This window comes from Xenopus tropicalis, chromosome 3, assembly GCF_000004195.4.
Source record: "Xenopus tropicalis strain Nigerian chromosome 3, UCB_Xtro_10.0, whole genome shotgun sequence".
NCBI classification, from domain to species: Eukaryota; Metazoa; Chordata; class Amphibia; order Anura; family Pipidae; genus Xenopus; species Xenopus tropicalis.
In genome coordinates, this window is record NC_030679.2 from 98,356,559 (window position 1) to 98,383,320 (window position 26,762).

Consider the following 26,762-nt stretch of genomic DNA (forward strand, 5'->3'; position numbering starts at 1 on the left):
ACCTTAAGTCTGCTAAAAAAATCAATAAAACAGTAATTAACCACAATAGGATTATTTGCATCCAATAAGGATTAATTATATCTTAGTTGGGATCAATTACAAGGTACTGTTTTATTACTACAGAGAAAAAGGAAATCAATTTTAAAATTCTGAATTATTTGATTAAAATGGAGTCTATGGGAGACGGGCTTTTCGTAATTCGGAGCTTTCTGGATAACGGGTTTCCGGATAAGGGGTCTGATACCTGTACATGAGATGATTTTCTGTGAAGTAAAGTACATGAGATGATCTACTTGTCAAAAGTCTTTGACAAATAAATGTAGATGTGTGTGTGCTCACATTGCCATTGTTACACTGTAATTGGAGGATTTATATACTTTCTTGCCAGTGGAGTATTCTCACTTCCTGGCTGGTTCTCTGCCTTGCTTCTCAGTAAGTTCCAGTCATGTGAAAAAAAATCAATTCCGTGCTAGCCATGTGCCACCTGGTATAGTGCCTCTCTAGTTAGATTAGGCAGTTTCCCTGGGTTTCATATAGTGGAAGAGATTTTGTAAGTCACGCTGATTTTGTAAATCTGAGGATAGCTCTATACAATAGAGAGGGCCTGGTGCATAAGTCAGTATTCTAATAGACTAGGCAAAACAAGAGTCAGTCTTAGGTCCTCAGAGGCATTTTGGACCTCCAGGCTGCCCTGTGGGGGCCTTTCTGATGCCATCACCACGCTGCCCACCCTTACCCACCATACTCTGGAAATGAATGTCTGAGTAGGTCAAGGGGGAGGGCTGCATCGCTAGTGGAGAAATTCCAGTTAAATTATTGGAAATTCAAAGTTACCAGGAGCAGCTTATTGTTGCCCCTGGTAACCTGCAGGGCACTGCCACCTGAGGCAAAATTGGCAGCAGCATCCATGTGAATCTTCCTTAAAATATGAAGAGGATGTAAGTCAGAGCCTGGAGTGCAGGCCCTACTGAAATGTCAGCCTTGGTGTAAGGGGGTACAGTAGTTGGCAGGCCTAGGGCTGCATTATTTTGAAATCAAGTTCTGGATTTTGGCAGATGCCAGAGGAATTGCTACAGGACGCCATACAGTCACTATTTATTGGGCCTGTTGTGTACTTAAAACGCCAGGGCCTATTTAAAATCTCAGACCGTTTTTATTGTGAGGCCAAAAACCCTTTAGTTATTAAAACACTAATGGTTACATTTAAATTACCTTATTACGTTCCTTCCTCTGGAGTGAGTAGTATTAGTTTAAAGAGAGAGATGTTGCTTTAGATAATGACCTCCTCTCTTTTAGGCATACAGTAAGGAAGAAGTTCATTTTTCAGGAGGTGTAACTATAACGGAAAAGAAAGTTCATTCAGCGCTATATTGGGGTATAATAACTTAATTGCAGCTCCCCAAATTGATCCACTCTCAGAAAAAAACCACCGGTGCAATACATTCAATTAAGTAAATTATAGTGCAAATGTGACAATATTATTGCTTCATTAATATAATAAAACACATAATATAATGAAGCAATAATAATGGCATGTTTGCACTTAAATTTACTTTATTGAAGGTATTACACAAGTGTTTTTTTCTGCGCTTCTCTACAGATTTGTTGACTTAATTATAATGGAAACCTGCTTTACTTCCTCCTACAAATTGCTGTGAAGAAAAAGGAGGGATGTAGTGTAAACTGAACGTGGTGTCCAGTTTCACCTTGTTTGTACAGAAATTAGACACAAAGCCTAAAGCCTGTGGTCTCAAATTTAAGCAAGATTTTTTATCCTCTCTCTCTCTCTATATATATATATATAATATGCCTTATCCTCTGCATGTGGATTGGCCCCTTCATTTTATAACTCTCTTGTTTGGAGTGGTCAGTGTATTGGTGCATGAGAACCTACAGTAGGTCCCAAGGCTACTCCCCTGCTTTACTATGTGGACTTCTTCCTCTGCTGTAAAAACCATTGAATTGTTCTATTTTGAATGAACTGGGAAAATTACAGAATATTCCAATTATACCTGACAAGGCCTCCAAGAGTAGACTTGGGTGGCCAATAATAATAATGTATCATCCATTTAAAGTCAGCATTATACCTTTTTTCATTCCACAGATGCCCAGTAATTTATATTTAATGCCTGATATATACTGTAAAGACAATCTTTCATTTTATGCAGGATTAATCTACATTTTATGGAGAAAAGCTTGCAACGTCAACTATTTTTCCTGATAGTTGCATTAAGCTTTGGCTTCAATTCCAGACATTTGTCGAGCCACCACCCAAAGATAGATTATTTAATTGGGCTCTAAAAATAGGAGTTGCAAAGCATCAGCCATATATTTTTTGTGCGTGAGCCTTTCTTTATATCATCGCAGGCTCTGCACACAAGATTAGGCTCAGCAGAGCTAACACGCATTGGCTGACTCCAGATGTGTGGGAATTGGGAGATGTTCAAAAATGAGAGAGAGTAAAAAAAAAGGACTTTAAAGTGAAATGGCTCTATGCCCAAGCTGACCCACCCCAATGAAAAATGTTTCATTTTCATCACAATCCAACTATTCAATCATATGGCTTCAGACTTGGGTGTCTCTTTGGAATATTTCATAGTTTACACTGCAAATACTGAAGAAAACCCTGTAAGAGCTCTGGGGCCAAGACAGCTCTATTAGTTACTGAATATTTACATGAGTTTTATTCGCTCATGTCTGTTTCAGACCTTAGAAAAAAGGAAATGCTGCAATCTGAGAAAACTGGCAAGAACCAACATTTATCTAGAATTTTCTGTATCCTCGGAGCAGGCAGTTTAACATACTGTTTCTATTATACTTATTGTCCATTTCTGACTCAAACTTGCTGCAGTCCTCTATGAAAGAATAGAATGGAATTTGATTTAGTCTTAATAATATATACCATAAATCTAAAGGTAACTGAAATATTGGCAAAGCAAGTTTTGATCTGGATACAAAAACAGAAATGTAAAGCACTGCACCTCCTAAACAACCATCCCTGTCACTCATTATTTATTGAAACAAGGGGTTAATGTTATCTGTTCTCAGTAGGTGAAATAAACAACATTCACTTTACAAAAGAAAAAGTAAAGCAAAAAGACAAGAATTATGCAGCAGCGGTAGCTGAGAAAAATATCAGTTGTATTGTCTTATAATTAATATCGTGTCCCAAACTTAAATATATCCCCAACATAAATGACAACAATATAACATGATATACCATGATCACTAGTATTAGAACTATTCCTTCTGCTCTTTTCACAATTTTAATCAGAAAGTCACGCAAAAATGAACATTGGTCGGGTTTGATTTAATTTCACAAGAGGCATGCATAGCGGAGAAGGAAACACATTAAGGGGCATATTTATTATGCTGTGTAAAAAACGGCGAGAAAATTCGCCACACATCGCCAGGCTTCGCCGTGTAAAAATGGCGTAAAATCGGCGTAATTGTTTTATGCGTTTTTTCTACCACCGGAACTTATGGAAAATAACGGCGTAATATCCAGCGTAATATCCGGCGTTCAGATGGCGATCTTTTCCATTTATTTTACACAGCTTTTTACTTTTTTTGGCGAATTAGTTTTACACAGCATAATAAATATGCCCCAAAGTTCATAACACATAACACATAAAAATGTAGGTCCCCTGCTGCATCCTTTACAATTTTGCCAAGAATTTGGAAGGCTAGTTATTCAGTCCGGTGGGTAAGGGAGGGCAAGACAAGCCTCCTGTCAAACCTCCATCTCATGTAACTAAACTTCAATAAGTTCAGAAACTGTCAAGCATTTCCCCCACCACCCACTGCAGTGACAAGTGGGGTGGAAGACACCCAAAAGTTCCAACTTCTGGTAGACCCCTACTATTACTCCTATTTTTTAAAATGGGAAGGGCATTTATATGTTTATATGGATCATGATACACATGGAGATAGCACTATTTCGAACCAGGGCATGACAGAAGTTATACCAGAATAAAACAATAAAATGTTGGGTCCAAATAGGTCCAGTTGCTTTAGATTTATTTATACTAGATATACCATGACCTGGATGAATGAAAATCTTCATCGTCGTACTAATGACAGGTATAATCATAAAGTGATAATCCATCCTCAAAACCAGGGCCATAAGAAAATCAAAATAATATACTCTTAAGAATGAAACAATTTTCTAGACATAGGGGCACATTTACTAACCCACGAATCCAAATCCGAATTGGAAAAATTCTGATTGGAAAATGAACATTTTGCGACTTTTTCGTATTTTTTTCGATTTTTTCGGCGCCTTTACGACTTTTCGGAAATTGTCGCGACTTTTTCGTTACCAATCCGATTTGCGCGAAAAAACGCGAGTTTTTCGTAGCCATTCCGAAAGTTGCGCAAAATCTGGCGATTTTTTCGTAGCGTTAAAACTTGCGCGAAAAGTTGCGCCTTTTTCGTAGCGTTAAAACTTAAAAGGCGCGACGTTTCGCGCAAGTTTTAACGCTACGAAAAAATCGCCAGATTTTGCGCAACTTTCGGAATGGTACGAAAAACTCGCGTTTTTCCGCGCAAATCGTATTGGTAACGAAAAAGTCGCGTCAATTTTCTGAAAAAATCGCAAAATACCTATCATTACGAAAAAAACGCAATCGGACGCATTCGGCCCGTTCGTGGGTTAGTAAATGTGCCCCATAGAGTGCATGTTCCTTAAATGTACACATTAAAGGTATACTAGAACTCCTTTCCCCCAGATTTTGACCCAGTTGAGTTGGTTGCTTCTATACAATACAGGTCCTTCTCAAAAAATTAGCATATTGTGATAAAGTTTATTATTTTCTGTAATGTACTGATAAACATTAGACTTTCATATATTTTAGATTCATTACACACAACTGAAGTAGTTCAAGCCTTTTATTGTTTTAATATTGATGATTGTGGCATACAGCTCATTAAAACCCAAAATTCCTATCTCAAAAAATTAGCATATCATGAAAAGGTTCTCTAAACGAGCTATTAACCTAATCATCTGAATCAACTAATTAACTCTAAGGGCTTAGATTAGTCGCCCGCGAACAGGGAGTTTTGCCGCGGGCGACTAATCTCCCCGTGTGCCAGAGCCCTAAACACCTGCAAAAGATTCCTGAGGCTTTTAAAAACTCCCAGCCTGGTTCATTACTCAAAACCGCAATCATGGGTAAGACTGCCGACCTGACTGCTTTCCAGAAGGCCATCATTGACACCCTCAAGCAAGAGGGTAAGACACAAGGAAATTTCTGAACGAATAGGCTGTTCCCAGAGTGCTCTATGAAGGCACCTCATTGGGAAGTCTGTGGGAAGGAAAAAGTGTGGCAGAAAACGCTGCACAACGAGAAGAGGTGACCGGGCCCTGAGGAAGATTGTGGAGAAGGACCAATTCCAGACCTTGGGGGACCTGCGGAAGCAGTGCACTGAGTCTGGAGTAGAAACATCCAGGCGTGTGCAGGAAATGGGCTACAGGTGCCGCATTCCCCAGGTCAAGCCACTTTTGAACCAGAATAAGCGGCAGAAGCGCCTGACCTGGGCTACAGAGAAGCAGCACTGGACTGTTGCTCAGTGGTCCAAAGTACTTTTTTCGGATGAAAGCAAATTTTGCATGTCATTTGGAAGTCAAGGTGCCAGAGTCTGGAGGAAGACTGGGGAGAGGGAAATGCCAAAATGCCTGAAGTCCAAGTACCCACAGTCAGTGATGGTCTGGGGTGCCATGTCAGCTGCTGGTGTTGGTCCACTGTGTTTTATCAAGGGCAGGGTCAATGCAGCTAGCTATCAGGAGATTTTGGAGCACTTCATGCTTCCATCTGCTGAAAAGTTTTATGGAGATGAAGATTTCATTTTTCAGCACAACCTGGCACCTGCTCACAGTGCCAAAACCACTGGAAAATGGTTTACTGACCATGGTATTACTGTGCTCAATTGGCCTGCCAACTCTCCTGACCTGAACCCCATAGAGAATCTGTGGGATATTGTGAAGAGAAAGTTGAGAGACACAAGACGCAACACTCTGGATGAGCTTAAGGCCGCTATGGAAGCATCCTGGGCCTCCATAACACCTCAGCAGTGCCACAGGCTGATTGCCTCCATGCCACGCCGCATTGAAGCAGTCATTTCTGCAAAAGGATTCCCAACCAAGTATTGAGTGCATAACTGAACATAATTATTTGAAGGTTGATTTTTTTTGTATTAAAAACACTTTTCTTTTATTGGTCGGATGAAATATACAAATTTTTTGAGATAGGAATTTTGGGTTTTCATGAGCTGTATGCCACAATCATCAATATTAAAACAATAAAAGGCTTGAACTACTTCAGTTGTGTGTAATGAATCTAAAATATATGAAAGTCTAATGTTTATCAGTACATTACAGAAAATAATGAACTTTATCACAATATGCTAATTTTTTGAGAAGGACCTGTATAAGCCCAGTTTCATACCAATGTATGTATATTTTGCAATAAATTTTATATATGTAATGGAATTATTTTGTACTAATATGTATCTATGTGTTTACAGGTTCCACAGAGGATAGAGAAGCAAAGTGACACGGCAGAAAATATTACAACAGTGCCATCTGGCACCTGGGGAACTTGGGGTCCTTGGTCAGCTTGCTCTAGAAGTTGCAGTGGAGGTGTTATGGAACAAACCCGGCCATGCCTTCCAGCCCATTACCAGCAAAGAAGCTTCCAGGCCCCCAGCCAGCAGTACTCAACTGGAGAAAGAACTCACAGCAACCAGAATAATCTTCATCATGACACTGTAATTAATCCTTATGCTGGACATGTTGTGTCAGCCATCCGGACATCCATACCCCTACACAGAAGAGGGGAAAATCCACAATTCAACATTCAATCTTCAGGAGATTTAAGTCAAAATCATCATAACAGAGGAATACTGAGGGGAGGCAGACAGCCGCTGATACCAGGGCATATTCCTAGGCATGAAAAAAGGTATGTCATTTTATTTATCTGTGGGCACAGAGCTGTTGTTTGTTAATGCAGTGGGTTTACGGTAATATCTACTGGATGCTGTTAGAATCATGATGCCATGCAAGGAAGGTTAAAAATTGTGAAGAGTGTAAATCTGGCTCTTAGCCAGTCTTTACTTGGTGATTCTGTTGATGCTCTTTTTAAAATGTATAAAAAAATAGGCTTAATGTTGGCAATTGGAGTATCTACACTTTCCAATTTGTGAAGTCTTGCAGTATCTTGCTTCCAGAGTGCCTGAGTCTGTTGCTGACTGAGAGTAATTAAAAGGATATGATGTTGTTGTTTGTGGCTAAACTTGCTGCTTAATTTTAAGTGCATACCATAGTGTGTGCATGTGCCTATGTATATTTTGGATCTGGATCATGGCTTTTAAGACATTGCTATGTTGCAGTTCCAGCTGCTTTTAACAGGATTGTTGGGGATAGTCTCTCAGTGTATTATAACTAATCTAGTGCCTTGTCCCTATTTCATATGAAAGGTTCTTAAAACCTAATACTGACACTTAAAAAACTACTCTTCAAAGTATTAAAGTATTTGTTAAAGATTCCCACATTTTGATACTACCATTGGGTTGTTTTTTTTTTTTTATTGGCATCAGGTTTATCATTTCAGTTACATTCAAGGACAAATCCAGCATATTATAAGTGAGTTTTCGGCAGGATCTCTGATGGCATGATGGAATGCTTTGTTATAAAGATTATAAACTAGAATCTCGGTCATAAAGCATGAACTGTTCTAAATACCTTTGCATTTACAGTTGTGGGAGTTGTGTTTTACTATATTTGAACAAAAGAAAATCAAAATTTGATTAAACAGTTGTTTATTCAACAACAAATTAACAAAGAGATGGCATGTCCTTCTGTGAAAGAAAAGTTAGTACACCTTTGACAGAAATAACTTTCTACCAGTATTGACCAGGAGAAATGTTTTCACACTTTTCCAGAGTTTTTTTTTAGCTGTGTGATGTTTGATGAGTTTCTCTCATGCAGTCCCATTTTTAATCCCCCCACAGCACCCTGATGGATTCAGATCTGGGCCTTCACAACCCTCCATTTCTGTGTTTCAGCCATTGGATTTACTGTAATAAATCTGGTATATGTTATAGTATATATTATGTATGGGTTAATCTTCTGGCAATAGACTCACATTATACTCAAGCACCCTCCGGTACAGTGAAGTATTTATAACGGAGTCTGTGATAGTGAGCTGTCCAGGTCTCAATGCAGCAAAGCAGCTCCACACCATAACATTCCATTCGTTATACTTTATGGTTGACATAAGGTTCTTCTAGTGAAATGCTGTATTTGGTTTTTGCCAAACATGCTTTTATTCAGCTGCTCTCTAGTTTATAATGTCTGTTTTATGGTTGCTAGGGATAAATTCACCCTTGCAAATCAGGCAGGGGTTTCAAAATGAGACTGGAAGATGAAGAGGAGAGGGACTAGACAAAAGATGAGTAATATTAAGTAACAATTACAATTATGCATAAAAATATGTAGAAGTGTGAATAAAAATACTAAACATACATAAAGGAAGTATTTGCCATTAAGTTATTTGAATTTTTAATTATGGTTATCTTCAGATATTACTGCAGAACTATATATAGTACAGGGGACAACTAAGCCAGCATAGCTGTTTATGGGAACTGTCTCTACTGGGTTTGAGCACTTGGAAAGTTGTACCAGCTATGGAATGTTCCTTTACACCCGAAGTAACATGATGGCACTCCCCCATATCTGTTAGATCATGACCCTTCTGTCTTTTTGTTTGTTGAGTAGAACACAATAGGAAAGCTAAGGGCAGTGATGAAAAAGGGTAATGATCTTCCAACCTCAGCCCTATAGGTTTATTATGAATCAGTCCTACAGTGATAGTCTTCAAAGCAATAAATACTCATTAAGGCTGAAAAATGGGGATTTTTACTGGAGCAGTGACAGGGTTAGTTGAAGGGTCATTTAAAGTTTGGTTGTAAGGGGCATTGAAATGCATGAATGTTTATGTTTAATGGTTTTACGTTAGGAAACCCACTTCAAGTTTGATATCTGAAGTTTAATCATTTCTTTTATCCTTACCAGCTCTAATGGCCAATCTGTATCCCACAGCAAATACTATTTGGAATTATTTGCAGACCAGTCCTATAGAACCTGTCATGGAATAATATCAAACAGAGTATCAACTTTTCCAGCCCAATCACTGCATAACATTACCTCTCTTTATAAGGTCAGCATGAACTTGTGTTGTTTAACATCTGAAGATTAGTTACTTTTATCATTGGCGATTCACATTACTGCCAGGGGGTAGGAAACTTGGGATGTAGCGAAGATTTACCACAGGCAACAAAATGTTGTCTTCTGCTGCAATCCAGTGGACAGGGAAGTCTTTTGCAGCATTACCCTAAAGCAGTGATCCCCAACCAGTGGCTTGTGGGCAATATGTTGCTCACCAACCCCTTGGATGTAGCTCTCAGTGCCTCCAAACCAGGTAGTTATTTTTGACTACATATAGGACTTCTACCAAATGGTGACGGTATTGAAGCCTGTAGACAACAGAATGACTGCTTCCTTTAATTCCTCTAATTTTCAATAGCTGCACCTTATTTTATAAGTACTACTGAATCTGTAGACTCGTCATGCCTGCACAAGTGAAGCAGATCTCCATTGTAATACTTTGCTGTTAAAATGCAGAGCAATAAAACAGACATATGGATCAGAAAGGATATATGAAGGGCAGTATTTCCACTAAGTACCCAGATGTAATGCATGGAGCACTTCATAAGCACTGATTTTATAGCAGTGAAGCAATGGACCTGTTTTAGTGCTTACAGCACACTATGAAAGTACAGGATAAAGTCAAAAATGTTTGTACTTTCCAGCAAGCACTCATAAACTGAACTCCATTTACAGGGAGTTACAGAACAGTAAAAATCTTAATCTAAAAATCTAAATATGATATCCTGGTTTTTATCATTTAGAAAAGGCTAAATCTGTGTATATATGTGCAGTTGTTCAACTATTGTGTGATTATGTCTCCTACAAAGTATAGAACTTATACCATATATGTTTGCCATTCAGATTTTTTTAAGTTGCATTGATTTCCCAAAAAGTCCAACTCGCAAATTCTTAAGATTAACTTTTAGTATAAAGTAGACATTATTATTCTGAGATCTTTTGTAATTGGTCCTCATTTTCTATTTTTTATGGTTTTTCAGTTATTTTGTTCAGCAGCTCTCCAGTTTGGTGGACTAGCAGCTTTCTGGTTGCTAGGGTCCTAATTACCAGGCAATGGTTTGAATGAGAGACTAGAATATGAATAGGAGAGGGCCTTCACAGTAAGATAAGTAACAAGACGTAATAATAACACAAAAACTGTAGCCTCACAGAGCAAATGTGTTTCACTGCGGGGGTCAGTGACCCCCATCCAGAAGAGAAAAGGCAAATAATTCAAAAACTATATATAAAAAAAGGATAATGAAGACTAATTGCAAAGTTAGTAAAGTAAAGAATAGGGCATTCTATAACACACTAAGGGGCCAATTCAATAATGTACGAATCCGAATTACAAAATCCGATCATTTCTGATGATCGCAAATGTCATGAAAATTCTTTTAATTTGAATACAACATTTTTGTACTTGTGATCTGAGTTCCGAAATTTTGAAATGATCGTTTGCGAATGGCGATTCAATAGTCACGAAATTTTCGGATCCCAACGATCGTAAACGATGCAAAACCCTTTCTGACTTTGACACTACAATGCATGGGAGGCTTTCCAAAGAACTCAATGGCACTCTGCAGCTCCAACCTGGCCAAAAGAAAGTCACGATACCGAAGCTTGAATGAATCCGACTTTCATAGTCGTTGCAACAAATATGATTTTGTTATGCAAATAGTCGCAAAGTACAAAAAAGTTAAAGTTAAAATTAGCGAAAAAATTGCAGAAAATACGCACAGTTGTAAAACTTTGAAAAAATACAATTTTTTTGAGTTTGGACTCAATCATACATTAATAAATGGGTTCCTTAAAGTTAACATAAAGGTGAACCGCCCCTTTAAGGAAATCAATACCTTATAAAAACATTTCTAAATATTCTTAAACTTCGTGGCAGATTTATCAACATTTTCCGTAAGAATTGTTTGTGTGCTTACAAACAACAAAAACCTGAAAAATTAAATAAAAAAGTGTTACAATTTACCTAGCACAGCTCCCATTGACTTATACATGACCACACCAGCTTTTCGATGGCATATTTTTATACTTTTTCGTGATTTTGATGTATTATAAATGGCGAAAAATTCACATTTTAGTGCAAAAAAAACCACAAATTGAGGAAAAAATTTACTACCATTAGTAAATCTGCCCCTTAGTGTTGTCTTTAGTAAAGACAGAGTAGGGCCAGAATGAGATTGAGGTTTTAAAGTCCTTATCACATTCGATATAGTCAATTTTATCAGGAACCGGTTACCCTGCCTGTATGTTTTGAACTAGAAGGTAACTGTGACTGGAAGGTAACTGGAAGGTAACTAGAGAACCCAAAGACAGTGATACCACCTCTGAGCCACCGTCCTGCCAAACACAGCTGCCTTGACATAGAAATAATTCTTACAATGTGTAATATATAATTTATATTTTATACCAACTGCTTTTTTTCACCTGAATTTCTTAGCAGAGTAATAAAATCACCTTTGTACTGTTGTAGTAAATACTGGATTGAGTTCTTTGCACTAAAATACCCCAGTGGGGAAGTTATGTCAGTAACTAATTCACATTGGTAGAAAAACCTCGCACTACAGTGATTTATATTATTACAGGGTGCACAAAGTGTAGTATATTGAATATAAGTCAAGAAGTGAAAGGAACACAATTTTTATTGGCACACCTGTAGAAGTCTTAAAATATAACTTTTAATTTTATTAACAAATAAAATATATCTTAAAATTGGTAAAGCGAAAAGAAAAAGGGAAGAAAGATTAAAATATAAAATGACACACCCTAGATCTATCTATTGTACTAGGCTCCAATGCCTATCAAAAGATTGGCAACTATTTTGCCACTTTGTTCGTGTTGCTGTCAAATGTTTCAATAATGATTACAAGCAACTTATGTAGCGATTGTTGGAAGTCTTTTACTGTTTCCAGAGATCACCATTCATGTCTCAGGGGATATTTCTTTGCAATACGGGCAGTAGTTTTGAGGTAAGTATCGTTGACGGCCATCAATAATTAAATTGCAACTTTAAGTAGATATATGAATCAAAAAGTATGTCGTTCGCAACTGTTTCGACTTTACTGTTACTATTTAGTCGATTTCCTTATTAACACTTAGTATAGTTCAACATCTTGATCAATCCAATTATTGATATGGACTGCAATTCCATTTCCCACCATTACAAATAGGTAAGTTTACATCTAACAATACCTTGACGGTGTAACCCGGTCAGTATGAGCTTATATGCTCTCTAGTGGCGACTTAAGGTAAGTATTTAACATCGCATCCGTACACCAATGAAACTCTTAATATGTCACTTGCAGAGTTTATCTACTACAAAGACTTCTAGATTTTCAACTAGATGTAAAAATACATAGAGTGCGCTTCACGAGATATATTTCCTTTCTAGGATTAATTATAGACTCCCCCGCGCTTTAATCAGCTTTATTGCTCGCACCAAAATTATTATACTGACATGATTATCCAGTGGGTCTCACATAAGGCCCTCTAACCAATTGCCTTTGAGTCGTTAATGGTCCAAACCGACCATATCTACAACTTGTAGCGTTATACAGAAGTTTCCTTAGTGCGCGGGATCCTCCATCCACTTAATAAGTATGACGAAAAAATATACTGCGCTACACATTATTCGGGTAAGTCTCCCGTTACAGTTCCAGGGTATTACCCCGTCAGAGAAAATTCAACAGGAGCATACAGTGCCCGTATCGCTGTGCTAGCTACCGCAATATTACCTCAGCACAGGGAGAATTGAACTACCTCGTCAATCAATCTTAGCCGTCCTTAATAAATACCCCGGCTTTATATGGAAATAAGAGAGCGCCTGTGTCTATTCAATCCCTCGGCGATAAGTTTAGCACAAATTCAAATTGTCCAATGCGGATGTCAACACGCGGGGAGAAAGCCGGTGCCTACCACCTCAAAATTTTTACCTCAGCTACCGGCTTTCATAAACAACAATTATTCGTTGTGATCACCTTTTTCATGTGTAAGTAAGGAAGCGCCTATGTCTCCTTCCTCAGTCCCTCGGCACCACGTTTGCACAAATACACATTGTCCACTACTGATATCAATTGGCGGAAAGAAAGCCGGTGCCTACCACCTCAGAGTTTTTACCTCGGCGACCGGCTTTTATAAACAACAATTATTCGTTGCAATTACCTCTTTCGTATGCAGATAAGGAAGCGCCTATACCTACTCCCTCAAACCCTCAGCAACACGTTTGCACAAATACACATTGTCCACTGCGGATGTCAAAAGGGAATAAAAGAGAGAGGGAGCGCCGGTGCCTACCACCTCAGAGTTTTTACCTCAGCAACCGGCTTTCGAAAACCAGCGATTATTCATTGCGATCGCCACTAAAGATTATCTACAAATGTTAGTACTAATCAACTTGCTACGACTTCAATTGCAAAGGGGAACCTGTGCCTACTACAACCATTTCTATACCTCGGCAAACAGGTTACCTTCGGTCACACATTGACCGATCACAAAGGTCGCCTATACCACCTAACCCAATTTTGCTAACTCCCAATTCGAGCATTAAAACTAAACTTGGAATATCATATTTCCGCTACACGATCCGCTGTGCCTACTACCAAAAGGGTTATTACCTCGGCACAGAGATCTAGGGTGTGAGACGCCGACGCGCGTTTCGCTATTGCTTTTTCAAGGCGGGGTTTTTTACGCTTTCCTAGGGATCGTTTTTAAACCCTCATTAGCCAATCGTTCCGTTGTTTCTAAGGCCGCCCAAGTGACGTAGGAGTTGATTTTCTTGTTGTAAATCATTTACCAAATTGGTTAGTCTTTTTACACAGACCTTCAAATTTCTTATTCAAGAATTTAGTATATGAAATACTTTGCTATATTTACTGTATGTTTGATTGATGTTTTATTTAACTAGAGTAAAGAAAATACGTCGACCACAGATTGAAGCAAGTCCTTTGAGAGGAAAATTTCTGCTTTTAATGGCATCATCTTTATCAAATGTTTTGAGACGAATATCGGAAAGAACCTTATTTTAACAATTTTCTTATTTATCCTTGTTTTATAAGTGAATTTTTTTAAGTATTAATTCATTGGTGACCATAAGGTTTTAAAATAATAAAGAATTTTATGAATATTCATGGTGTATCAAATGAAAATAAATGTGAAACTTGTGCCTTTTACGTTCTATTATAATTACCTGGTTAATACACTCTACTATGCAAGTGTCACTAGAATAAAAAATATTTTAAGGAGGTGACGTTGTGAGTGTGCACAGAAAAACCTGTTAAGGCACAAATTTGTGCTAGTGAAAAAGAAATCAAATAAAATATACTTGTCGTGTTTATTATACTCAAATAAATCATTATGTGCTCTGTTGTGAAAACCTATTCTAAATAAAATTATTAAAAGAATTTCCCATGGATCAATGATGTCACGTTATCTTTCTACAGTTATTATCCTTACTTTCATCTCAAAAAAACACTAAAGTCGATATTTTCGTTTAGGCCTGAAGGTGAAAGAGAGTTTAACAGGAAAATCCATCTACTTTCCCTTCTTAACAGATGCTCAGTATTGTCACCACCCCTTATTCCCAGAGATGCATGTTCTATTCCCCAGATTTTCAAGTAATCTGGGCAAGCATTATGATGATGTAAGAAGTGACTGGCTACTGTGCTTAGTACTTTATTACTCTTGAGATCTTCTCTGGCATTTCTTATGGTACTTGTGTGTTTTTGTGCACGTTTATTAAGCATTTGGGTTGTCATACCGACGTATTTTTTATTACAGGGACATTCAAGACAGTAGATTACATTTGTAGTTTTACAGTTTATGTAATCATTGATGAGATGTTTTTTCCCAAAACGGTCCGTGAATGTTTTTACGGTTTTAATCATATTGCATGTAATGCAATTGCCACATTTAAATGTACCTTTAACTGGTGGTTGTCTTTTCTTATTTATGAAGTGACTTCTGGATAGCTGATCTTTTAGATTTGGACATCTTTTAAAACAGAAAGAGATTTTCTCCGGTAATATTTGTTGGAGATCTGGATCCTGGCGAACAATTGGCCATAAATCTTGAATGATTCTCTGAATTTCTTGAGATTGGGGTCCATACATCGTAATAAATCTTATTTGCTGGTCTTCTTCAGATTTTTTATAATTGGACCTCAGTAGATCCTGACGATTTGTTTTCGAAGCTTTATAATATGCTTGTTTTAATAGTTTATTGGGGTACCCCCTACATCTCAATCTTACCTGTAATTGTTTAGCTCTTACCTTGAAATCCTCAAAAGTTGTACAATTTCATCTTAGGCGAAGAAATTCCCCCGTGGGTAAAGATTTTTTAACTGTGTTTCTATGAAAACTATTGTAGTGTAATACAGTATTTGTAGCTGTTTCTTTACGGTACAGATCAGTGGTTAAATTACATTGTCCATCTATTGTAATCATAAGATCTAGAAAGGGGACTGCCTTTTGTGAAATTGTTTTTGTTAATTTAATGTTTAAGGAATTCTTATTTAAGATATCCCAGAAGTCTTCCAGTAAATTCAAAGGACCTTCCCATAGGAAGAAAATATCGTCAATGTACCGCATCCAGAGAGGGATAAAGTTGATATAGAAACTTAAATCATCACAGAATACATAGTCCTGTTCCCACTTACCAAGAAAAATATTGGCGTAAGTGGGAGCACAGGCCGTACCCATCGCCGTTCCCTGCGTTTGTAAATAAAAGGTATTATTGAAGATAAAATAGTTATGATGTAGAATGAAACTCAATAACTTTACCAGGAAATATCCTAAGTCTTGATCAATTGTGGCATCTGTCTGTAAAAAGTATTGTACAGCTTCGATGCCATCTTTGTGTTTGATTGATGTGTATAGTGCTTCTACGTCTAGAGTTACCAGCCAGGTGTCCTTTGTTACATGAATTCCTTCTAGTTTGGCTAGAACTTCCATAGTGTCCCTAACATATGAAGGTAATGACGTTACATATTTCCTAAGTTGTTGATCTAGGTATCTGCTAGCATTCTCTGTCAGATTCCCATTTCCGGACACTATGGGGCGGCCTGGAGGTGTAATGCTGTTCTTGTGGATTTTTGGTAATAAATAGAATGTAGCTATTCTTGGATGGTTCACCAGCAGGAAATCTCTTTCCTGGTTGGAAATCAATAAATCCCTAACAGCATCTTCTATCAACTTAGGAAATATGTAACGTCATTACCTTCATATGTTAGGGACACTATGGAAGTTCTAGCCAAACTAGAAGGAATTCATGTAACAAAGGACACCTGGCTGGTAACTCTAGACGTAGAAGCACTATACACATCAATCAAACACAAAGATGGCATCGAAGCTGTACAATACTTTTTACAGACAGATGCCACAATTGATCAAGACTTAGGATATTTCCTGGTAAAGTTATTGAGTTTCATTCTACATCATAACTATTTTATCTTCAATAATACCTTTTATTTACAAACGCAGGGAACGGCGATGGGTACGGCCTGTGCTCCCACTTACGCCAATATTTTTCTTGGTAAGTGGGAACAGGACTATGTATTCTGTGATGATTTAAGTTTCTATATCAACTTTATCCCTCTCTGGATGCGGTACATTGACGATATTTTCTTCCTATGGGAAGGTCCTTTGAATTTACTGGAAGACTTCTGGGATATCTTAAATAAGAATTCCTTAAACATTAAATTAACAAAAACAATTTCACAAAAGGCAGTCCCCTTTCTAGATCTTATGATTACAATAGATGGACAATGTAATTTAACCACTGATCTGTACCGTAAAGAAACAGCTACAAATACTGTATTACACTACAATAGTTTTCATAGAAACACAGTTAAAAAATCTTTACCCACGGGGGAATTTCTTCGCCTAAGATGAAATTGTACAACTTTTGAGGATTTCAAGGTAAGAGCTAAACAATTACAGGTAAGATTGAGATGTAGGGGGTACCCCAATAAACTATTAAAACAAGCATATTATAAAGCTTCGAAAACAAATCGTCAGGATCTACTGAGGTCCAATTATAAAAAATCTGAAGAAGACCAGCAAATAAGATTTATTACGATGTATGGACCCCAATCTCAAGAAATTCAGAGAATCATTCAAGATTTATGGCCAATTGTTCGCCAGGATCCAGATCTCCAACAAATATTACCGGAGAAAATCTCTTTCTGTTTTAAAAGATGTCCAAATCTAAAAGATCAGCTATCCAGAAGTCACTTCATAAATAAGAAAAGACAACCACCAGTTAAAGGTACATTTAAATGTGGCAATTGCATTACATGCAATATGATTAAAACCGTAAAAACATTCACGGACCGTTTTGGGAAAAAACATCTCATCAATGATTACATAAACTGTAAAACTACAAATGTAATCTACTGTCTTGAATGTCCCTGTAATAAAAAATACGTCGGTATGACAACCCAAATGCTTAATAAACGTGCACAAAAACACACAAGTACCATAAGAAATGCCAGAGAAGATCTCAAGAGTAATAAAGTACTAAGCACAGTAGCCAGTCACTTCTTACATCATCATAATGCTTGCCCAGATTACTTGAAAATCTGGGGAATAGAACATGCATCTCTGGGAATAAGGGGTGGTGACAATACTGAGCATCTGTTAAGAAGGGAAAGTAGATGGATTTTCCTGTTAAACTCTCTTTCACCTTCAGGCCTAAACGAAAATATCGACTTTAGTGTTTTTTTGAGATGAAAGTAAGGATAATAACTGTAGAAAGATAACGTGACATCATTGATCCATGGGAAATTCTTTTAATAATTTTATTTAGAATAGGTTTTCACAACAGAGCACATAATGATTTATTTGAGTATAATAAACACGACAAGTATATTTTATTTGATTTCTTTTTCACTAGCACAAATTTGTGCCTTAACAGGTTTTTCTGTGCACACTCACAACGTCACCTCCTTAAAATATTTTTTATTCTAGTGACACTTGCATAGTAGAGTGTATTAACCAGGTAATTATAATAGAACGTAAAAGGCACAAGTTTCACATTTATTTTCATTTGATACACCATGAATATTCATAAAATTCTTTATTATTTTAAAACCTTATGGTCACCAATGAATTAATACTTAAAAAAATTCACTTATAAAACAAGGATAAATAAGAAAATTGTTAAAATAAGGTTCTTTCCGATATTCGTCTCAAAACATTTGATAAAGATGATGCCATTAAAAGCAGAAATTTTCCTCTCAAAGGACTTGCTTCAATCTGTGGTCGACGTATTTTCTTTACTCTAGTTAAATAAAACATCAATCAAACATACAGTAAATATAGCAAAGTATTTCATATACTAAATTCTTGAATAAGAAATTTGAAGGTCTGTGTAAAAAGACTAACCAATTTGGTAAATGATTTACAACAAGAAAATCAACTCCTACGTCACTTGGGCGGCCTTAGAAACAACGGAACGATTGGCTAATGAGGGTTTAAAAACGATCCCTAGGAAAGCGTAAAAAACCCCGCCTTGAAAAAGCAATAGCGAAACGCGCGTCGGCGTCTCACACCCTAGATCTCTGTGCCGAGGTAATAACCCTTTTGGTAGTAGGCACAGCGGATCGTGTAGCGGAAATATGATATTCCAAGTTTAGTTTTAATGCTCGAATTGGGAGTTAGCAAAATTGGGTTAGGTGGTATAGGCGACCTTTGTGATCGGTCAATGTGTGACCGAAGGTAACCTGTTTGCCGAGGTATAGAAATGGTTGTAGTAGGCACAGGTTCCCCTTTGCAATTGAAGTCGTAGCAAGTTGATTAGTACTAACATTTGTAGATAATCTTTAGTGGCGATCGCAATGAATAATCGCTGGTTTTCGAAAGCCGGTTGCTGAGGTAAAAACTCTGAGGTGGTAGGCACCGGCGCTCCCTCTCTCTTTTATTCCCTTTTGACATCCGCAGTGGACAATGTGTATTTGTGCAAACGTGTTGCTGAGGGTTTGAGGGAGTAGGTATAGGCGCTTCCTTATCTGCATACGAAAGAGGTAATTGCAACGAATAATTGTTGTTTATAAAAGCCGGTCGCCGAGGTAAAAACTCTGAGGTGGTAGGCACCGGCTTTCTTTCCGCCAATTGATATCAGTAGTGGACAATGTGTATTTGTGCAAACGTGGTGCCGAGGGACTGAGGAAGGAGACATAGGCGCTTCCTTACTTACACATGAAAAAGGTGATCACAACGAATAATTGTTGTTTATGAAAGCCGGTAGCTGAGGTAAAAATTTTGAGGTGGTAGGCACCGGCTTTCTCCCCGCGTGTTGACATCCGCATTGGACAATTTGAATTTGTACTAAACTTATCGCCGAGGGATTGAATAGACACAGGCGCTCTCTTATTTCCATATAAAGCCGGGGTATTTATTAAGGACGGCTAAGATTGATTGACGAGGTAGTTCAATTCTCCCTGTGCTGAGGTAATATTGCGGTAGCTAGCACAGCGATACGGGCACTGTATGCTCCTGTTGAATTTTCTCTGACGGGGTAATACCCTGGAACTGTAACGGGAGACTTACCCGAATAATGTGTAGCGCAGTATATTTTTTCGTCATACTTATTAAGTGGATGGAGGATCCCGCGCACTAAGGAAACTTCTGTATAACGCTACAAGTTGTAGATATGGTCGGTTTGGACCATTAACGACTCAAAGGCAATTGGTTAGAGGGCCTTATGTGAGACCCACTGGATAATCATGTCAGTATAATAATTTTGGTGCGAGCAATAAAGCTGATTAAAGCGCGGGGGAGTCTATAATTAATCCTAGAAAGGAAATATATCTCGTGAAGCGCACTCTATGTATTTTTACATCTAGTTGAAAATCTAGAAGTCTTTGTAGTAGATAAACTCTGCAAGTGACATATTAAGAGTTTCATTGGTGTACGGATGCGATGTTAAATACTTACCTTAAGTCGCCACTAGAGAGCATATAAGCTCATACTGACCGGGTTACACCGTCAAGGTATTGTTAGATGTAAACTTACCTATTTGTAATGGTGGGAAATGGAATTGCAGTCCATATCAATAATTGGATTGATCAAGATGTTGAACTATACTAAGTGTTAATAAGGAAATCGACTAAATAGTAACAGTAAAGTCGAAACAGTTGCGAACGACATACTTTTTGATTCATATATCTACTTAAAGTTGCAATTTAATTATTGATGGCCGTCAACGATACTTACCTCAAAACTACTGCCCGTATTGCAAAGAAATATCCCCTGAGACATGAATGGTGATCTCTGGAAACAGTAAAAGACTTCCAACAATCGCTACATAAGTTGCTTGTAATCATTATTGAAACATTTGACAGCAACACGAACAAAGTGGCAAAATAGTTGCCAATCTTTTGATAGGCATTGGAGCCTAGTACAATAGATAGATCTAGGGTGTGTCATTTTATATTTTAATCTTTCTTCCCTTTTTCTTTTCGCTTTACCAATTTTAAGATATATTTTATTTGTTAATAAAATTAAAAGTTATATTTTAAGACTTCTACAGGTGTGCCAATAAAAATTGTGTTCCTTTCACTTCTTGACTTATAGTAACTAATTCACAGTCTAATATCTGATGTTTTTATGCTGCAGTTCAAAGTGGTCTTTTTATAATCGTACCAGGTCGTGTTAACCTAAAGGAAATAAGAAGTCGGGGATCTAAAGAAAATAAATACAAGGGAATTATTAAAAATTGTGCAGCATGGAATCGTAGGTTGACCTATTACTGGTATGGGATCCCTTATCCGGAAACCTGTTATCCAGAAAGCTCAGAATTACGGAAAGCCTGTCTCCCATAGACTCCATTTTAATCAAATAATTAAAAATTTTAAAACTGATTTCCTTTTTCTCTGTAGTAATAAAACAGTGCCTTGTAATTTATCCCAACTAAGATATAAATAATCCTTATTGTATGTAAAGCAATCCTATTGGGTTTTATAATATATTGTGGCCCTAAGGATTTCATTAGGCACTGTGGCACCTGTATATCATGACAAACTCAGTATAGCACAAGCATCCCATACTACATATTGACCCTCAGCATCTCTAATATCAATTTCTAAACAATTAAAAACTCAGAAAATCACCAGAGCTGCATGAAGTCCCATCAGTACAAAGGACACACAGACATTGGTAGCCAGGGCCCCCTAAAACATTGGTAGCCAGGGCCCTGTAAAACATTGGTAGCTAGGGCCCCGTAAAACATTGGTAGCCAGGGCCCCATAAAATATTGGTGGCCAGGGCCCCTTAAAACATTGGTAGCCAGGCCCCCCTAAAACATTGGTAGCCAGGTGTTACATTTTGCATTGGTGCCAGGGCAGGGACCCCCTAAAACATTGCTAGCCAGCCCATGGCCCCCTAAAACATTGCTGGTCCTCCCCCATGGTCCGATTCCCACTGCAGCATCCTCCAGCTCCCCCCAGCATCCTCCCCAACATCCTTCAGCTTCCCCGCAACGACCTTCCGAGCGTCCCCCTGCTTCTTGCGGCTACCCCCACCACCCACCTGCTTCCTCCGGCTGCGTCCCCCGGCTTCTTCTTCTCCCTGTGATGTCACACTCGCGCCTCTTGTGAGCACCCCAGCCTCTGCACCACATTCACCTAAATGAATGGAACTGAGCGGAAGATGCAGAAGAAGCAGTGCTCCCCAGAGATGTGAGTGTGGCATCATGGGGAGAAGAAGAGCCGGGGGACGCAGACAGAGGAAGCGGGACATTTGAAGAACAATCTGGGACTGCGGGACAGGGTGGAAAAATCGGGTCTGTCCCGGGTAAAGAGGGACAGTTGGGAGGTATGACTTCCTAGTTCTCTAATGGGAATGTGGGGTGTTATAGTTCCTAGATCCTGATCTTCTGTACATGCATATTCTTATGGACATTCTGAGCGATATCAGGAAAGGGGCAATCTCAATCAAGAAGCTCAGAGCATGGCAACTCTTTTTTGTTTTATACAGTGTCAACTGAAAAAGAATTATACCGTGAACAAACAGCAAGCATCCACAGATCCCACAAACAGGCTTTGGTAAATAATCTGCAGACTTTATTTAAATGAGAAGTAAAGGTCGAATCACTGGAGGTGCTGAAATGTTAGGCACCCCCCAGGGATTGTATTTACTTACCTAATACCCCAGGCTGATGCTCCTGTTGGCAAAAAAAAAAAAAAATAACGCCCTGCCGAGTGATCCTCTTCCATGTTCTCTCTTTGTGCTGGCTACTCATGCGCAGTAGAGGAAAACAAAAAAGTGGGTTTTTTGACTCTACAGCGCATGCTGCGCCACCAGTGCTTACACTTTTCATGCACAAGGCACTTAATCATAGGCTTAACCCTATGTTCTATGAAGTCACAATGTAATTTTGCCTTCCCATTGACTCCAATGCAAGCATTTTTCAATTTCCCAAAATCTTTGTCGTAAGTTTGCTTATCACTTTTTATAATAAAAACATGACTGAGGACATAAAATAAATTGATGTTCAGTATTATGCTGTTTTTGATTTGTGGATCTTCTGTGTGTGTTTTTTTGTTTTTGTTTTTTAAATCCAAACCCTTATGTGTTAGCACTTACACAGATATAGTACACATGGAACAAAGGATACAAATGGGATATATCTGTAGAACATACTGCTTAAACTAGAAAGACGTTCCTTTGTTCTTCTTATAGCCCCAAACTGCTTACATTGCTTAAATACAGCATAAAATAACTGAACATGGTTGGTTTAACTTTATTTATGTATTCTGGAGATCACATAAAATCTGTTTATCATCATGATTTGTAGAAAAGATTGTCACAGGCCTGTTGATAGAGGCTCTTCGTTTGATACTCTGCATGTCTGTAAACCTTACAATTATAAGCAGCGGGGAACATTTTGTATGGGTGCACCCATCTGGAAAATATAATTCAGAGCAATTGCCTGTGTTATCATAAACCCTTGAAATGTTCTCTTCTCTTTTTGCTAGGCTCATACCGCAGCATAAATTAAGATGCCTTTGTTCTGAACATAATCTGTGGATCAAGTTTAATATGAAGTCAGTAATGTTTTGAACTGCTGTGCTGGCCAAAACACAAGGTTTTGTTCATTTCCAAATTACAAAAGCTTTATGATTTGTTTGATATAAATCTGTGCCCTTAGGGAGTAAATAAAAGAGCAAGTTTTGTCCCCAGATCTAGCAACCCATAGCAACCAGTTAGAATGTTTGTTTTCAAACCGGTAAGCGGTACATGGTACCTTATGATTGGTTGCTATGGTTTATTAAACGTAGTACACATTTTTACTGTAAGATTTTCATTTTACTGTTTAGAAATAGGTTGACCCCCCCCCCCTTATTTCCCTCTGATCTCCTGCACTGAACTAAAAAAGATACAAATGTGTCTCAAGCTTAATTAAAAAGTAGCTTTTGGCAGAGAGCCCAGAAATCTTAACAAGCTTCACCTGTACTTAGATACATTGTTTCTCACATTTAATTAAATAAGTGGGCTTTTGGCAGAAAGCCCAGAAAGTTAACAAGCCACACCTGCACTTAGATCCATTTGTAACTAATAAGATAAGCAGGTCTTTTGGGGGGAACTGTGACTTGCAGCTTAAAGGGCAATTTCATCTTCATTAGCAAAACTGTAATAACTCATAAAACGATCCCAAAACCTCCATAAATGTGTTCAAGCTTTAAATAACTTGCCAAATTTAGTCAAATGGGAGTGGTATTTAGTATTTTCTCAAAAATGGACATGGTCAAAAAAAATTCGACGCGCTACATGCGCCACTTCTTTTTCTCCCTCTTTCCATTTTCAAATTGTTGGGAGGTATGTATTTGTAGTAGCACAGTATAGAAAATAAGAATATAAGAACTTTTACTTTGCTTAAAGGACAAGGAATGCCTGTTTATCATAGATGCAACATATGGTACATACCACTTAAATGTAACATAGTAAGTTAGGTTGAAAAAAGACATACGTCCATCAAGTTCAACCATAATACCTATATATAAGCTGCCTAACTGCTAGTTGATCCAAAGGAATGTAAAAAAAACCCATCTGAAGCCTCTCTAATCCACCGCAGAGGGGAAAAGATTTCTTCCCGATTCCAAGATGGCAATCAGACCAGTCCCTGGATCAACTTTTACTAAGAGCTATCTCCCATAACCCTGTATTCCCTCACTTGCTTAAAAGCCATATAACCTCTTCTTAAAGCTATATAATGTATCAGCCAGTATAACTGGTTCATGGAGGGAATTCCACAACTTCACAGATCTCACAGTAAAAAACCCTTTCCGAATATTTAAACTGAATCTTCTTTCTTCTAAATGGAGTGGGTGCCCTCGGGTCAGTCGGAAGGACCTCTTGCATGCTCTTGCAGCGCTATTTTTGGAAAGGAGAATCTACTGCACCAAAAATAATGCGAGTTAAGATTATTGAAGGGCATTACATAGCATATTCTATGTAGGCATTTCAAATAACATATTCTATGTAGGCATTTCAGATTATAAAACAAGTTGATTGGACTTTCCTTGTCCTTTAAAGTTTCTGCAGCCATGTCAGTGGTAGGTTCTTGGCCAGGAGGTGATGTCCCAGTCAGACCAAGCCATGCCCTCATCTCATTCTGGCTGGGTGACTTACTTAAAATGACTTTTCAAAGCTGTTCAAATACTGTTCTGTAGACATAAGGGCTGATTGACAAATGTATGCTAATGTGTAGCAGGTTAGTGGCCTATTGTAACCAATCAGACTCTTGCTTTTATTTTTTATGTTCTAGTAGGCTTCTAGTAGTAGATTTCTTTTGCTATTTACAATGCTTGTCTTATCATATCCTCCATCATCATAGAGTTAAGATGCATCAACAGTACAGTATGCCAAGCTATGGGCACCAGGGGCACATTCTCAGAGTCTCCATGTCTATCTAGTGGTAGTGAACTGCCCTCATATTGTTTGCCCTACCCATGTTTCTGTCTGCTTTCCTTTTTTGTTTTCTTGTGTGGTTTAAAAACTAAAGTATTTATGGCCATGTTTTCCAAGGCCCACGTATTATTTTAGCCCATTTAGGATGCACTCATGCCACCCATTTTTTGCCATAGGAAATGGGACTCACTATGAAAAAAAGTTATGCCCTTTTAGCCTTTAAGGACCCTTTAGAGTAATACAAAAAGAACATTTTAAGCCACTTACTATGGTGAACTGGAAATGAGTTTATAGTTCTGTACTTTTGCTTCCAGCTAGGCCATATATCTGATACTGTTTGTCAGGCAATTATGCTATGCCAGGAGCACTTATTTCTCTTTTTCCTAATTCCCATTTGTAGTTCTCAGGAGGCCTGGTAAGAACATGTAGAGAGACCTCATTCTTAAGGAACTTAAATGTATTTTTGCAGTTATACCTTAGTACATCTAAAATAAAAAGTATTAGGAAAATACTGCTATGCATCACCCATCTACCATAAGCTGCTTCCTGACTTTTATAGGTTTAAATTGGACTCAAATTATTGTGGTTGGTAAAATAATTCAGCCTACCGTCCCTGTTCTCTGTGCATGCTGAGATTTCTTGTGTCTCATTTTATTGGCATTTCATTAAGTAATGGAACACAAGTGATTTTTTGGCAAAACCAGGGCAGGAGCAACCTTAAAACCTGTTCTACCAAACATGTTTAGCGTTCTTCTCTGAATTATTGTTTGTTTTATGACTTATCTGAGAATTTTCAGTATGAGCACAGTTTAAAATTTAGGGGAAAATCAGAATATGAATTTTCATGTAGTTCCTGAGTTTGGTTTTTGGAATGCCTGTTTGTTTATGCCTGAATTATTCTTTACAGGTATTTGCAGCCTGAAGCTTGAATTTCATGCTTTAGCTTTTTTTTCATAGTTGTCTGTCACAATTAATTGCATTCCCTCCGGCATAAGTCAGTGATCAATTATATATAATGTGGGCTAAGTGCATCTAATACATTTTTATCTTGATGCATTTTTGGAACAATTAATCTTGGTTGCTATTGTGCTCTTTCAAAATATTAATCCTTGGTTACAAATTCATTGCACTCTAAGAAAAACATTAATATGCTAAAGGAAATGTATTAAGAATTTTCTGTGTAGTATTTTTTTTTAAAAGGTAAAGTATGTGAGGGGACGAGGCTGTGGAATTGGGGTTATTGGGATGATAGAGTTCCTTAGTGCCTTGGGTCTTTTCTTTAATGCCCAAAATATCCTGGGCTATATACATACAGTCATATGAAATGAAAAAGTTTGGGAACCCCTCTCAGCATGCATAATAATTTACCCCACTTTCAACAAAAGAGATAACAGTGGTGTGTCTTTAATTATCCAGGAACATTTGAGTACTGGGGTGTTTTCTGAACAATGATTTTTAATGAAGCAGTATTTAGTTGTATGAAATTAAATCAAATGTGAAAAACTGGCTTTGGAAAAATGTGGGTAATTTTGCTAATTTGAATGCATGTAAATGCTCAATACTGATTACTGGCAACACCAAATTGGTTGAATTAGCTCGTTAAGCTTTCAACTTCCTAGGCAGGTGTGTCCAATCAT

The 26,762-nt window shown here is 37.8% G+C and overlaps 1 protein-coding gene across 1 annotated transcript in view; it reads left to right on the top strand.

Moving 5' to 3' along the window:
• The window catches only part of thsd4 (thrombospondin type 1 domain containing 4), a 354,761-nt gene that overhangs the window by 57,586 nt on the left and 270,413 nt on the right, over positions 1–26,762 (top strand). The window contains exon 4 of the mRNA XM_018092415.2: positions 6,526–6,959. Within this exon, the coding sequence (XP_017947904.2) occupies positions 6,526–6,959 (434 nt within the window). The remainder of the gene's footprint in view (positions 1–6,525; positions 6,960–26,762) is intronic.